The sequence below is a fragment of the Anarrhichthys ocellatus genome, unplaced genomic scaffold (assembly GCF_004355925.1).
Source record: "Anarrhichthys ocellatus isolate YVR2014 unplaced genomic scaffold, GSC_Weel_1.0 scaffold26, whole genome shotgun sequence".
NCBI lineage: Eukaryota > Metazoa > Chordata > Actinopteri > Perciformes > Anarhichadidae > Anarrhichthys > Anarrhichthys ocellatus.
Genome location: NW_022280056.1, coordinates 4,330,001 through 4,346,490, shown reverse-complemented (window position 1 = coordinate 4,346,490; position 16,490 = coordinate 4,330,001). Strand labels below are relative to the sequence as shown.

The following is a 16,490-nucleotide window of genomic DNA, read 5'->3' as shown; positions in this document are numbered from 1 at the left end:
CATGTACCTCCGAGATGCAGTGGAGTACAAAGTACAACATGTACCTCTGAGATGCAGTGAAGTACAAAGTACAACATGTACCTCTGAGATGCAGTGGAGTAAAAAGTACAACATGTTGAATCTGTACTAAATGTACTTAGTTACACCACTCTGTTCATGTTTCTTTACATCAACGGCTGCAGACATAAATTGGATTAGAAAGGCAACGAAGACCAGCCTCTTGATTTAATAATGTAAAAGATTCACAGGAACGCATCGAGTCGTCCTGAGGGAACACGGGAAAGTAATTTGTGAGGTTCGGATGCATCATCTCGCCTCGGCAGACACTTCACTGCAACAAGAGGAGCAGCGAGGGGAAACCAGCAGAGCTAAATGTGAAACAGCCCAGACAGTACAAGCTGGAGAGCAGCCACGTCTGCCTCTCTCTCTGCACCAACAGAGAGTCAGCGAGGACGAGAGGAGACGCTTCTCCAATACCACCGGGTCAGCTCTGCAAAGAGCTCTGTGCAGTTTTACAGTTTCACAGAGTGCAGACACTCTTTGGGAGAAGGTCAGGAGGTCTGCTTGTTCCCAACGCCGTGATGCAGAAGGACTACCTCCACCATAAATAAATAAATAAATAAATGTTTCTTCCATCACGCTCATTTCTCATGACGCTCTGGTGTAAATTTATCATCTCCCTGAGGTTTCTTATAAATATAGCATATTATAAATTTGCATTTGATTCAAGTGGCTGAATCATCTAGTACTAGTTCTTCTTTGCAGAGTACCACTGGATGTACATATAAATATCACTGAGTGATGAGTCTGAGGAAAGTTCTGGAGTTATAGAGCATTTTCCCCCCTCAGTACTGTATGCATACTTATACTTCTCTACATTTCAGAGGTAAATATTGTACTTTTACTCAATGTATTTGAAAGCAATACTACCTTTCAGATTTAGAACACTACAATTCAACAAATAACTTTATTATATAATATATGTTAAGATACACAGCAGTAATAAACTAGCTCTGCATTTACCAGCTGCAACATTACATTTAATTACCAAATCAATGATTAAATAGTACATAATCCAGTACTTTAATATATATTATTCAGAAAGAGACCTTTTACTTCTGGTACTTTATTTGATTCCAATACTGCTTTGGCTTGGTGCAGCAACACCAAACTGACTTCACGATATTCTTTACCTCTGCACTCACTTGTTGACTCGTATCCTTTTCCGACTCCGGAACATTAATGTATTCGTTCCCAAACACGCAGCAGAAGTCAGCAGATCCTCTCTAAATGGAGTAAATATATACTTTCCTGCAGCATCAACAGTAGTTTCATGTTTACATGGAAAATGAGTCGCTCTGTTAACATCAGCCTGCCGGCTAAAGTGCACAGATAAACAGTTCTTTATTTTCCTCTGAACAGACTCGGAGTGTTTCAGGACAGAAACTAAATCTGTGATTGATTTTCATTAAAGTTCCCTTCTTCACTAAAACGTGTTTGCACAAAATAACAACTCAAAAGGTCAGAACACCGTCTTCTTCAGCCCGTTTATTCTCATAGTTAACATGACATTTATACAGAGCACACTGGCTCTCTGATAAAGGATGCATTAAGAAGACAAACACGTGTACCTGCTTTCATTATCTTCTGCTTTAACTGCACTTTACAGGCTGGAAAAGGTCAGAACTCATCAGCCGCTCTGAAAATGAGCTTTGTGCTCCATAAAGGAGACGATTTAGAAGCTCTGGGCAGATGGGCAACATTTTGGGTTTTTAATGTGAAAAAGGTTGAACAGATTTTCTATTAGTTAAGTCGTGACTTCAGGCCGTCTGGTGCCAGATCGATTCTGAAGCTCTGCACTAAAGAGCGGCTCGAAAAAGTAAACACTTCACCCGAGTGAAGACAGGATTATTTTCTATTCTCTCAGCGTTTGTTGCTGCTGCGACACCAAAGTCAGTAAGAATATAAAACGACAGAGAGTCGTATCACTCTGACTCACAACGAAGAGCCACAGAAGAGAACAACGTCCTATTTCCTCCAACTGCAGCCCTGAAGATCTACTCCCTCTGACAAACACGTCAGGAGGTGAACTCTTCTCAACCTCTGAGAAGAGGTTCTCAACCTCTGTACTTATGTGCAATTTTGAGGTACTTTTACTGTATTTAAATGTTCTGCTGCTTTATACTTCTACTCCACTACGTTTAGGAGACAAACGTCATACTCGTTACTGCACTACATTTATCTATTACTCAGATTATTAATACAAAAATATAAATCAACTCATACATTCTGATGTATTATTATAGTTTAAACTACTCAGCATTATATAAAGTATTAAAATGAGCTGCGTGTTTACCAGCTGCGACAGTAAAGCGATGAACACATGAATGCATCAATGATTATTATACATTATAAATATAAACAGGGGTCGTTCTGCATGTTGTGTATTTGTACTTTTTAAGTATATTCTGATGCCAATACTTTTGTATGTTTACTAAAGTAACATGCTGATTGTAGGCTTTTACTTGTAAGAGTATTTCTGCACTGTGGTATCGTTACTGTTATACAACTCAATGATCAGAGTACGTCTTCTGTCAATGGCAAATGTACGTCCTCCTGATCAATCATTCATTCATTCATTCGTTCATGCATTCATATATTCTACCCTGTCACTATCTACTGTGTCGGTTCTATGAATTCTGGGTGATCGTCAGTTGTTACATCCAGGTGTGTCTGAAAGTTAAGAGGGCTTCGAATGCATTTTTGAATTACGTATTAAACTCCAGTTATTGTTTCTAGTAGCGCTCACTTAAACATGTGGAGAAATCCAAAGCTAGCTGCAAAAAGCATCCAACAGAAGTTACCTCTGATTTTGTGGACGACCAGGTCCACCTTCCCGTAGGTGCCCTTCCCGAGCTCACAGACGACCTCGTAGTATTTGTTGATGTCCAGCTTCTCCAGGTTCTGAGCGGCGATCAGCTGGAGCTCCTCCAGGATGTCGATGGAGGCCCGGGAGCCGCGGGGCGAGGAGCTCATTGTTGTGGAGGGTCGGGCCGGAGCCGAGGGTCTGGTCTGGAGACGGATGTTGCTGTGGGACGGGAGGAGCAGGAAGGAAGAGAAAGGTTCACTATGTGACCCCCCCCTCCACTGTAAACACAGCTACTGTATTGTACGTGCACGTGTGGACAGAATGCTTTGTGTTCAGGCCAAAAGAACTTCGTTCAACCTTTCAATCGTCACTTTGTGTTCATGAGAAGGTTTTTGGTTTTTCAAAGATCACAGGGAGAGAGAGACACATTAGTCATGTTTCCAGGCAATTGTCAAGACAATCTTAGGTGAACTTCTGAAATATGTAATCCAACGATAAACAGAGAAGAAGAAGAAGTTAGAGGTTGTGAACCAGAGACAAAACAAGTCGCCATTGAACCATCTCCGAGAGAAAAATAGAGACAAGTTTCAGGATTTAGTTTCAATTGTTCTTTCATGTCAGAGTATTGGCTATGTTTAAATATATATATATAGTATATAACTATTTATCCAGGAGGACACAGACAGCGGAAACATTTTAAATGATCCGTATGTCAGAATGTATTCAGGCGTTTCCATAATTAGTTTAGCGCATTAAATCTTTTTCAAACAAAAAACGTCTCAACTGAGTGTAAAACCTTTTTCTGCAATTAAGATAGTTTTATTGAATTTTGCTTCCGAACATCTTTTCTAACACGATACTTCAAAATGAGCATAAAAATATGTGAATGGAAACGCGGCTAATGACAATGCTAACAAGTTCACTGGTTAGTTGCATGCATTAGCTAATTAGCTCAAAACGCTAACTAGATCTGAAACTTATGGGAACGCCATTAGTTTTGCAGATATTTCATCACATACAAGTTACAAGTTTGAGCTCAAAACTGTCTGCAACATGAAGTGACTTCCTGGCTGTAAGTCGTCGTTGTTCCAACATGATTGCAGCAACATGGACTCTTCACTGAGTTTACATGCAGTCATACACTGAACTCCAGAGCCGGTTAAGTAATAAAATCAAAGTGTGAACAAGTCAAACTGGATGTGAGACGAGAAGCATTTAGCCGTTTGTGGAGCTGATCCTCTGCAGCTGACTAACGATCCTCCCGCTTTAATGAAAGTCTAATTCTGATCCGTCGCGCCCGCTGGCTTCCAATCTCAGTGAATCTGTCTCACCTTCCTCCTTCTGCTTCCACAAGAAGCCAAGCGACACTCGTCTGCTGCATCACTCGCAGCGGGCCAAGACATCCGAACGACAGCAGAGACTTTCGCAGCCCTGATGGCGCTGCACAATTATACCAAGTCTCATTAACGAGGATGAGAAAGTGTTGAAGGAGCCGGGACGGTCCATCTGTGTACCAGTCTACGGTGAGAGCGTGCACGACGTGGAGATGTGTGCACAAAACTAAAAAAACAACGTGTGGAAACAATAAACAAACAGTATGTTTCACTGGAAATACTTGCAGTGACAGTAAAACTGTGTTTTGTGTTATTTACTGTTGAAACAAGTCCTTAATAGTAGTAATACTACAGTGTAGAAATACTCTGTTACAAGTAAAAGTACTAAAGTTTTAGTATTAAAATCTACTCAAAGTACTCATTTCAGAATAATATATATAATATTATTGGATTCTAACTATTGATGCATTAATGTGTTCATCACTTTAATGTTGCAGGAGGTAAATATGAAGCTTGTATTACTTTGTAATAGTGGGTGGCTTAATCTATAACAACATACGAGTTATGTATGTTATTAAACATTTAATATCAGTGATCTAAATCAGTACACTAACTAAAGCTTTAAAATGAATGTAGTGAAGAAGAAAGTATAATATTTGCCTCTGAGATTGTGTAGAAGTATAAAGTTATTTAAAACGGAAATAAATAAAGTGCAAGTACCTCAAAATTGTACTTTAAGTGACGATTAGTCATATTGTGCACATATTTAACAATATACGGAAACATCTTTGTATTTTTTTAGCAAAATCCAATTATCTTTTCTTCCCGTATAACAGAATGTGACGCGTGCTTAAGTAGGCTAATACCAACCGAATACAACCAATAGTATAAGATACACATCCATCCATTAGTCACAGTACTGAAGATAAAGACGCTCTTAAGTTTAACACTTTAAGTACTTGAGTAAATGTCGACTTCTGTAGTATTGTATCTAGTATTATCTACTAGCGATGATACTCTGTGTGGCTGCACTGTAGACAGATACACCAGGTACTCTGTGTTCTCACTAAGTAGCGGCTCAACGAGCGTCTGCCTCGTTATCAAACCACACAAACCACCAAATCAACTGGACCGAACTCCTGATGTCTGCAACACATTGATTTAACCGTCCTCACGTATATTGGTCGTTCTTATTATTCACAGAAGCTGAGAGTCACAACAGAACGTTGGGTCTTCTTGCAGTGACAGAGGAGGCTGAAACACAAACAGTATGTGCCGAGCATAAAAGTACGACAAGCAGATAAAAATGATGAGTCAGCTGAACCCAAAGGAGCCGACTGGCTGTCTGTCACCGGTCCACTCAGCATCCGTCTGACAAGGTCAATAAAACAAACGCACAGCGGACGAGGAGCCAGAGCTGCAAACAGAAAACACTCTTTTCATTTACTGGTTCTGTGATTCGATTAGAGTTCAAACCCAATTCTGAGTAATAACGGTGTCGTCCAGTTTGTCTTCACCACAGTTACATTATCACCACAATACACGAGAATGGGTTTTCTGTACCAGCTTTAAACAAAGACTGAACTCACTGCATTCAGCGTTGTTAAATATGATCCGGTCCAAGAGGAGGCAGTCTGAAGCTGGTTTCTTTGTTCTGGTGTCACACATCATTGTTTACCAAGACTCAGAAAATACAGCAGCAGATCGGTTTAAACATTCAAGTTGTACAAACGGCAAACAAATCCTCTCGTGATGCAGCTTAGAAAATCTTCTTTGTGCATCAAAACATTGGAGGGAAATGCTGGAATTTTGAAGAAAAAAAAAAAGTTGAAATATCTCAAAGCAGCGTTTACACTTAATGAGGTGGAAGAGTTGGTGCATCAATAAAGTCTAAACGCGACAAACTGCAATGGAAACATTATTTCACTGTTTACCAAGCATTTTCAGAATATTCACTAATCCCTTTGTTTTGTTAGATAGTTTAGTGTAAACATGTGCGTACTGATTCCCATGAATGTTACAAGACACGTGGATGATGCTGCACAGGATTTCTCAGAAAGGGTTTCAGAGGTTTTCTAATCTTTATTGCCGTCTCTCTCTCCCGGTCTGTTTGCACCGACAGGTGTTACATTGTCTGCGCAGCGCTCTCCTGAACACCGTTGGACACATGTCTTTGTGTGGCACCACAGAGAGCCTATAGGAGGAGGGCATTATAGACAATTTACATTATCTTTGTTTGAACTATTCCTTTATTTTTAAAATAGTAATTGAGGATAGAACGTGCAGTAACTTATATTTTCTTCTGCAAATTTTCCAGAAATGTTTAAAACTTGAGCTGCATTCAGATGTAAACTGGACTTCTTCTGTAAACGAGTATCCTCTGCTTGTTTTTGTTAATTTAATAAATGTAAAACATTAAATTAAGCTTTCATTGTTTTTCTAATTCTGTGGCTCATGTGAGATTTTTGCACTTCTAGCAGGATAAACTGCATTTCACTTTCTCAGTACTTGTTAAATGATATAGAAGTTGAATTTAATCCATCATGTTGCTAAAACTTGCTACCACTTTTTCCTGAGTGGGACAACATGTTCACTTGCCGCCTTGTGTAATTCTTAGCTTCACTTAACCATAACCGTGACATGTGTGCGTGCAGTTTCACGCTCATATTCTCTCGACCATCAAACCTCCCGAGCATAAGCATATGTACTCTCTTATGTGCTCTCACACTGCCAGCAGATGAAAGAAGTCACAACCAGCACTAATTAGAAGCATCTTCTGTTCACGCCAGCTCTCAGCAGCCGCGATGCTCCTTCTCAGGGTAACGGTGCCATGGCGGCTCCCCAGAGGGCCTCGAGGAGCGCCAAGCCCCGCTTGCCTCCCGGATAAAAAGGGGGGAAAGAGACCGCCTTCCGTCTTTCTTTTCAGTGGAATTCTCTTCTGTAATCAAAGCTGGAACTCAGCCAATGTGCTTTGAGTCATTGCTGCTTTTCTCTCCATCTGTACCTCCCGGCTAATGTTACTGGCCGATTGCACAAAACAGGAGGGCTCGGTCTAACACCTGAAGGGGGAACGGGCTTAAAGACCTTTTATTCATCTCCCTGCACCAATCTGTCATGTCTGCTTTGGGTCTCCTCGTAGACTGAGAATTGTATGCATGACCGCCTCTGGCCTAATTTTCTATTCGCAGAAAGAGAACATAACTAAAAAGGTCAGTACGTGTCTTTTTCCCCCCTCGACACAGAAGCCTGTACAAGCTTTCATTTCAAGCAGACTTCAACTGCTGCAATTCAATGCTCTCAGGTCTCCACAGAAAGTCTGTAAATCAATTACAGCGTGTACAGAACAATAATGCAGGAGTTTCAACTGGAACAAAGACGGGAGTTCACATTGCAGTTCTGGAGTCCTTGATCTGACCGCTAGTTAGTTTCAGGATGGATTTTAAGATCATAGGACTACAACTCTATTCATGACGCAATGACTCTGCAAAACTCAACCAAAGACCGACAGAGGAGCTACCGTCTGCACGTTCACAACATCACACAACTACACATCATTACATGCAAATGTCCATAGAACCTGACAGAAGTGCTGAGTAATGGCCTCTGTTGTTAAAGTAGACACACATTAAGCACTGCAGAAAAGCTGCCTCCGTCACCCCATTTGAGTTCAGGCCAACATCGACTTGTAAAACATCAGCACCTAATTAATCATTTGCGATGCCAAATCAATTTGTCAGCCAACGAGAAAATACATAAGGAACAATTGTTCTCATCTTGAGTAATATTTGGCTGCACGCAAACGTCTGATCCACCTCGAAAGAGTTCCAGAAAGAGCAGGAAACAACACCTCATCAATTATACTGTATTCCAGCAGTAACTGGGTGTTTGGTACAGACCGAAACATCTCAACTGTTGGACGGATTGTCATTAAAGTTTGGACATACATTCATGATCCCAAGAGGATGAACCCTACTAACTTTGGTGATCCTCTGACTTTTCCTCTAGTGACACCATGAGGTTGAAATATTTGATGGATTGCAATAAAATTTGGCCCAACCATTCATGGTCCCCTCAGGATGAACTATAATAACTTTGGTGATCCCATAAAACTGTTCATCTAGTGACACCATGAAGTCAAAATCTCACATTGTCCGATTCTTTGGTTTATGACATTCCCAATGAACTAAACTAAAATAATTGACATGATAAATATAACACCTGCTTAGCATCAGCATGTTAGCATGTCATTAGCCGCACAGAGCCGCGAGCATCGCCGTAGAGATTTAATAGATTTCTAGTCGAGTAAATGTAATAATTCATGAGATAAAAGCAAAAATGCTCAACAAAGACTTGCATGATTGAGAAATTCCTCAAAAAACGATTCACCCCTATTTCACCCATGACCTTACCCATGACCTTACTTTAATCCACATCCGATCAAATATGTCAACATGTTTTTGAGATTTCCTGCCATCACACAAACAAACAAACAAACAAACAGGACTGAACACAAACCCCCGATTGACTTACAAATTTGATCCACAATCTGTTGCTGTTGACAGAAGCGAACAACCCAGAGAGCCCACTTAGATACAATGGAGTAATTAAATCCTGGCGACTGTCCCTTTTCAGTTTTTCAACGAAGGCTAAGCTGCACAATCAAACCTAAAAGTCCTGACATTTTACAGGCTTCCCCTCTGGTTCCAGTCTCTGTGGGACTTTCGGTCTCCTCCTTTAGTCGTTCTAACCTTTTTAAGTCAGTGATCCAACACAGTGTAAAATGTCATTCTCTAACTCTGCCCGCTGAGATAACAGAACCAGGGAGATTACTTCTGCACCACGAGCAACTCTTTCCTCCAGAAATATTTGCAGAGCTAAAACTAAAAAGCTGAAACTCCCCTCGCTCCCTCTCCCTGTGTGGCGGCCGGGCTGCAGCTCGGCCCTCCGGTGGAGCTTGGCGGTCGGCTCCCACAGCACATCAAAGCAGGGAGGATTTAACCGCGGCTCGGCCGACCAGCATCGAACACACTGGAGCTTTTGTGCCTGCACATCACTGGGCGCTCTCCTTTAATGCCAACAACCCATTTCTGCTGCTGTGAACCCCACGCTACAGTAGGTAACGTTACCCCCTTTGTCTGCTTTAATCTCTCTGCCTCTCTTTCTTCTTCTTCGACTTTCTTTCTCTGCAGTGAATGTGTGATCTCTCTGTCTGCTGTGTGGCTGTGTGTACACATGCATCAATGTGCAAAGAACACCAGACACACATCTCAGCATCAGCTGCAGCGAGGGCGACTCGACGTTCGGCTAAATTTGGGACAGTTAACACCGATTCTGGTGAAATATTATTATTATGTCCTAGACTGAAGACATGAATTATGGCTGTTATCGTTTTTTGTAGCAACGTTGTTGAATTAAAACATTTATGGAGAGAAATTGAACCATCCATTGCCGACATGGAGCCTGGTGTGTTTTGTTTATTCAGTTGGTTGCAATCTGCAACTTCACCACTAGATGCCACTAAATCCTACACACTGCTCCTTTAAGCCGGGAGATATAACTGCTTTTAACTAAGCGTTCGCATAATAGCTGCCTCACGTACCCTGCGTCCGTTTGAAAGCTTTTGTTGTGCATGTTGTCAGAATTTATCGCTACACATCCGCAAGATGCAATACGCACATAACTGGAAGGGGCAGTGTTGGTCCACTAAGGTGATGTGACAGGTTAGGGCTCGATTTAGAAGACTTTTGCGCCGTGATCTCAGAATAAGCAATATATCAACCTCGAGTGTTAATGGTTTTTCTACACAGTCTGAGTTCTCAGGTAAATTAACCTGCATTTTCAGAGCCATTTACACTGCATGTCATCATTCATACAAGGAGCCATCTGCCCATCCAGTTCTACCGATGGTACAGACTTCAGGAGTAATTTCAGAGTCTTGCCCAAGGACATGCAGACATGCAGACTTGTGGATCCAGGAATCGAAACATGAATCTTCCGATTCGACGACCCGGTGTACCTGCTGAGCCACAGTGCCCTCTCGGGGAACGCTCCAGTAAAACTCGAACATATGCCAAGTATGTGAACAATGACGCCCACGACGCAGCCGGTTGTCGACACAAATACGTGTTTAAAAAGAAGAAGACAGACAGAAAGCCTCACGATAGTCTTCAGGAAAGAATACTGTTTGTATTGTAACTGTTCGTTGACACTTGATTCAATGTACTGGAGGCCACGCCCACAATTAACTCATTCATTATTTTCATTATCGATTAATCTACAGTTTTAGCGTGTACCCAACACAACTCATCAGATCCAACGGTGACTTCTTCAAAAGTGTTGTTGTATTCAAACAAAAGCTCAAATCCTCAAGAGAATGGAGGACATGTTAAAATAGATTGCATGTCCCTACAAGTAAATATAAGGCTGCAACAAACATTTGAATTCATTATCGATTAATTTGCAAACTGTTTTTCCAATTAATTGATTAAAGCTGGAGTGGACCAGCTCAACACAGCCTACATGATAACACGCCAAAAGACTGCATGTCCCTTCAGGTAAATGTAGGGCAGCAACACATTATTGATTAATCATAAAGTCGATGAAATGTCAAAAAATTGTGATACAATAAATCACAACTTCCCAGAGTTCCAGGGAAATCTTCAAACGTCTTGTTTTGTTCAAACAGATAAAACGTGACAATAAAAAACAGCAATTCATATCATTTGAGAAGCTGAAACCAGAGAATTTGGAGCATTAGTTTTACTCCTCGTGTTGGTAAATGCCTAAAAGGATTAATGAGTATCAAAACAGTTGATATTTGTTATGTGAATAAAATAATGTTTTAATGGATTTATCATTTCAGATATTAGAGACCTGGAGGCATAATCTCTGCAGTCCAATTGCAGACTACAAATTGCTTTTTCATGCCATTTCCCCCAAAATAAAGAGAGTTCTCATCAATACAAAACAATTAAAATGAAGAATGAAGGTTTAAAGCATCCACAGTGTATCATCCTCCACAAGACTGGAGAGCTGATGTCAGTATCATTGTTTACAGTCTGGGAGTCATAAAAACCACAAACTGCAGCACAAAGACATGAAGTGTGAAGCAGCTCTGCAGACACAAAGCACGCATTACAATCAATGCAACGTGTAGCACACATGAAGCCATGGTATAGTGCAGGAGTGTGTGCACGTGAGCATGTTTGCAGAGTAATAATGTGATCAATAAATGTACAAATCTCAAATATAGTGGCATAGAGATGTGTAAACTGGGACACAATAGCTTGACAGCAGCTCCATTGTTCTGCTCAGTCTGTTTGCTCACATGGGGTCTGAGTTTGGTATTATAAAGAATTTAATAAATGATTTATAATTTTAAAAAATAGCAGTTTAGATGAATTAATTAACAAAGCCGGATTGTAAACACAACGTTAGTGCACAGCAATGCTCTGCAGCACAAATACATGCAACGTGACAACACAGAATCTGAGCTGTCAATGAATGAAACAGCACGTTTAAAGACACAAACGAGCGTTGAATTAGCAGTTAATTAATTGCTTTAAACCGGTCGGGAAATGATCACGTCTGATTTTACCTTTAAAAATATGCTGCATGCAATCTGTCAATCCGTCCAGACACCTGACTGCTTTTAGGAAAAGAGGAAACAGAGTCCTTGAATTATTTCTTCTTCTTCACGGTGGAGCAGGGACCTCCGCTCGTCTGCACCGCCGCTGTCAGTCACAGTCTCCCCGCTGCTGGTTCACCCTCGAGCCGCTCCGTCTCTCCGTCTCTCTATTGTCTCCGCTCTCCTGCAGGCAGGTCCCGCCCACCGCCGCTAACGTCCAATCAGAGCGCAGAGCGACGGTGCGCTCCTCTGCGACGATGCTGCATTCACGTAATGTAGGAATTTAATGTTTCATCTACAACCGACGAATACTGTGATGGTGTGTTTAACAGACTGGTAGGTTTGTTTTAGGATTGAGATTGGAGCTGGAAACGGTGTGTAAAGGGTTTGATAAGACAAGACAAGATAAAGACAAGATAAAGACAAGATAAGATAAGATAAAAATAATATAAAATAAAAAAAGACTGTGTTTTTTTAACGTTTTTATTTAGATGTCTGAAATAAGGTCTGTGGTTATCACACGCTGAACAGATTTTAATGTTCTGTTAATATAAAATAATATAATCCTTTATTAGTCCCACAGGAGGGAAATTTGCCAGATTACAGCAGAAAAGTGGAAAGTACAACATGAGACATCAGTAGAAAAAACAAACAAAAATAAACAAAACAAGTACAATAAATAATCAAACAGTATAAGAAATAAGTAAACCGTAAAAAAAAAAAAAAAAATCTAAAAATACCATATAATCAGATTGAGTGGGTTGAGTCTTAAAAAATGAGACGATTAAACGTCCTCACTAGAACACTTGTCCTTCTTTAGCTCAGTGGTGGAGACATGAAGTCATGTGACCGTGGTGGAGCTCCTTTACAGTCTAACGTTAGCTTTTTACTTCTGCTGATTGTATTCATGGCTCTAAAATCATTAAAGTGGTGCTTATTTGTGAAGATTATCAAAATGTGAAAGTATCATAAATGTTTGTTTGCCACAGAGAATATGTTCTGCAATAATCCAAAATCAAATTAAAGAATCCGGTTGGCTTTTTGTGGAGGGAAACCATGTGACCCTAACTTCCTGTTGACCTAAATAAAAATACATCATCCCTGCAGGTGTGATTAGGTGTGATTCAGGACTCATCCTTTGTCTGCTGTGGTACCCAGTGCAAACTAGGCCAATATATAATTTTGACTTATAATCATCAAAAGCAATTAGATATAGATGGATCAAATATAGCAAGAAACATATGTCAGGATTTAGGTTTCTATGAGAACATGTATTAGGAGGTATTATATAAAATATATGTTAAATGCAGTGATTTCTGTTCGCTGCAAATATTTCCTTTAAAATGTAGCTCAGAAAATCCATCAAGGAATATTGAAATAAAGATTTTGTTTTTGCCTTGTAACCTAATTTCTAACAGAGAAGCTGTTGTTTTTTCTTCCCCTCACAATTCCCACGTCCTTGAATGCAGCATGAAGACAGGCAGAAGGCAAAGCACAGCATGTTCTGGATGAAAAGTGAAGCTGTGGACACACACATTTAAATCAATAGTGTCCTGTGAGCGTCTGTTTGCAGCTGCAGCAGCCGGAGTGAATGAAAAGGTGAGAGTGAGATCAAACAGTGTGGTCGTCTCCTGTGCTGAATAAAAAGTGGTGAAAGCTAATTCAAAGAGACTGAGTGGTGCTGTTTGGTGTATCGATTTGTGTCTGTGATGGGAAGCCTCATGATCATGAGGATTAGTTGAAGGCTTCAGGCTCTGTTTGGACCGATGAGGAGGGTAAATGAGGACTTTGTTGTGATTATTGTTTAGTTCTATCCATTAAAAGCAACGGTAAATCTGAGGGACATCAATGTGATTAAAGAAATACATTTATCTTTATTATTTTCTTAATTTTGCATCATTTATGTTAAGAATTATTAAATAATTTGACCCCTGTGTGCCGATGTTCAAATCAAATATAATAATTGCTTATATTTAAGGGCAGATGAGCCAATAAAAAGGTCAGAAATACTAATTTACTGACTTACTGCTTTACATAAAATGTCATAATCATGACACTACGTATTGTTGCTGTATATGGATTTTAGCTTTGTTTTATAAAGAAAGTTCACACTTAAGCTGCATTGAAAGATGCAGATTGACAGATTTTACCACAATGTAATGCAACAACACATTTTTAAATCACATGAGGTCTCCTGAGGCGGCTGTGGAGCGGGTCGTCCTTTAACCAGAAGGTTGGCAGTTCGATTCCCGAGCTCTTCACATCAGCTCTCTGCTCCTAGATGCTTAGGATGGGTTACAGGCAGAGCTCAAATGTCATGTATGTACCTGTATGTATACGACCTTTATAACTCCTGTGTGATTAGTGTTTTAGTGTGTAATACATGAACTCAACATCATCTTTCAGGATAGTACTGCTTTATTTATTTCAACATATCAAACTAAATAACAGCAAAACATCTTTTAGGTTTCTGTGTTCCTATTTCAGTTTTTCTTTGAACAATATCCTAAATGTTCCTTAAAGGAGCAGTGTGTAGGATGTAGTGGCACCTAGTGGTGAAGTTGCAGATTGCCGATCAGTCCTCCTTTTCATTATACACCAATGAAACAACGTATCCAGGCTTTTTCGCACATTTCCCGCTCCTTACATGCATACTATCTTTTCAAAATAAAGTTCCTTCTTCACAGGAAGCAACTCAGTTAGGTCTAGGCAACAAAACTATTGTTAGGTTAAGGAAAAGATCCTGGTTTGGGTTGAAATAACTACGGAAGTGCTGTTCCTGAGGTACGCAAGTTACGTGAGGAATAAATCAATGTTGACTTCTCGCAAAGTCTCCTGTTTGACTCATCCAGCTCTCCTCCCACCTGCCCTGTCCGACCTTTTGCAGTCTTTATACTTCCTAGTTTATGATCACGTGGATTATATGATTTACTTTTGTGAGATGTCTACGAATTACAGCGGCCTAATTTTCTTCGGTATAGCTACGAACGCTGTATGAGAACTGCCTTAAAATATAGTTACGTTTCTGGGTAAAGCAAGTTGAAAAGATACAAAAGTAACAAAAAAACAAGTCATCCTCTAAATTCAAACTATAAAGAGTTAATATCCCTTTAAAATACATATATATGAACAAAAGCTGAGGCGTGTTTAGGTTAAAGGTCAAAGGAAATGATAAATACTTAATAACGAGTCCAGAATACCAGAATAAAGAGCAGCAACATTGATCTGCTATGATTTGGCTATTCAGCGAGAGTCCTCACCTCACGGTGGCAGAAACATGATGTCAGAGGCTCGTTTTAATTCATGGCATCCTGAGTCATCGGCTGCGTCATCGCAGCCGATTGTTATTCTGCAGGCGAAGGAATTAAATCTCAGGGGAGATGAAGAGAAACAAGCAGCAGTGAGGAGGGAACACATATTGATTTCTCTTCTTTTGTTTCTATAAAATCAATCCAAAGTTTTCACCGTCTAAATCTTTCTGAGAAGCATCTCTGAGCACCTTAAATTACAGCTCACATTTTAAATTCTAGAAGCAGACAAAGTGGCGTCTCCTCACTGCCGGGGGTGAGAGCTTCTTTAAAAATGGACTATCTGACAGCACCTTAAATCAGACTGGAGGAGGCAAATCCCAGAAGAAGACGAAGCGGTGACTCTGTGTGTTTCCTCACTTTGTAACTATGTGTGTGAATGAGGACAGTAAGAGAGGATGCAGTCACAAAAAAGTAACATCTCGTTACATTTGTTGAATAAAAAAACAAAATAAGTGTTAAAACCCAAATTCCATTTTTTATGTGATGGTATCCGGGACCAGCAGCTTCCTGGAGTCTCTCGCTGATGGGAGCAATGGCTCAACATGAAAATTGTCTGCAAATTCTTCTTTTAGTTTTTTTTTGCATGACTGTTTTAATGTCAAAACATTTACTTTTTTTCTTGTTTTTATAGTTCCGATAAGTATAATTGAAAAAATCCCCATATTTACCAGCTGCAACATGAAAAGTGAAGAACACATTAATGCATCAATAATTATATCCAATTATTTAACATATATGATTCTGAAATGGGCCATTCCACATAATTCATACTTTTACTTTTGATAAAAGTATATTTTATTAGGTTATATTTCATTAAATCAGTAACAGTTTGAAAGCTGGACTTTTACTTTATATTATATGTCATATTATATTCTTAAATTGTGTTATTTTTGCTTAAAGTTGTTGTGAGGAACTTTTAACTGGTTCTGAAGCAGTCTCAGTTTAGTCCTCATCCTCTATCAGACCTCCATCAGTAAACAAGACCATCAGAGAGAAGATGGTCTGTTTCTATAGAGTTATTCTTAAAGCTCGTCATCGGGGCCACCGCGTCGGATTCTGGTGAAATCAGATGAAATCATGCAGGTTCACCAGAAACTCCTTCAGCTCAGACTCCAGCAGAGACCGGTCCACCGTGGACAGACCCAGATCCTCCAGCAGAGACCGGTCCACCGTGGACAGACCTAGATCCTCCAGCAGAGACCGGTCCACCGTGGACAGACCCAGATCCTCCGGCAGAGACCGGTCCATCGTGGACAGACCCAGATCCTCCAGCAGAGACCGGTCCACCGTGGACAGACATAGATCCGGCTTCACTGCAGTCTTGGACCTGCAGTCGGAGCTCCGGAGGG

General features: G+C 40.3%; 1 protein-coding gene across 1 annotated transcript in view; it reads right to left on the bottom strand.

The window, feature by feature from the left end:
• unm_sa1261 (un-named sa1261) overlaps positions 1–11,992 on the bottom strand; it is a 16,311-nt gene extending 4,319 nt beyond the window's left edge. The window contains exons 1-2 of the mRNA XM_031862276.1: positions 11,801–11,992; positions 2,865–3,088 (exon numbers count right to left, since the gene is read on the bottom strand). Of these exons, the coding sequence (XP_031718136.1) occupies positions 2,865–3,036 (172 nt within the window). The 5' untranslated portion in view covers positions 3,037–3,088; positions 11,801–11,992. The remainder of the gene's footprint in view (positions 1–2,864; positions 3,089–11,800) is intronic.
• Between the last annotated feature and the right edge of the window lie 4,498 nt (positions 11,993–16,490).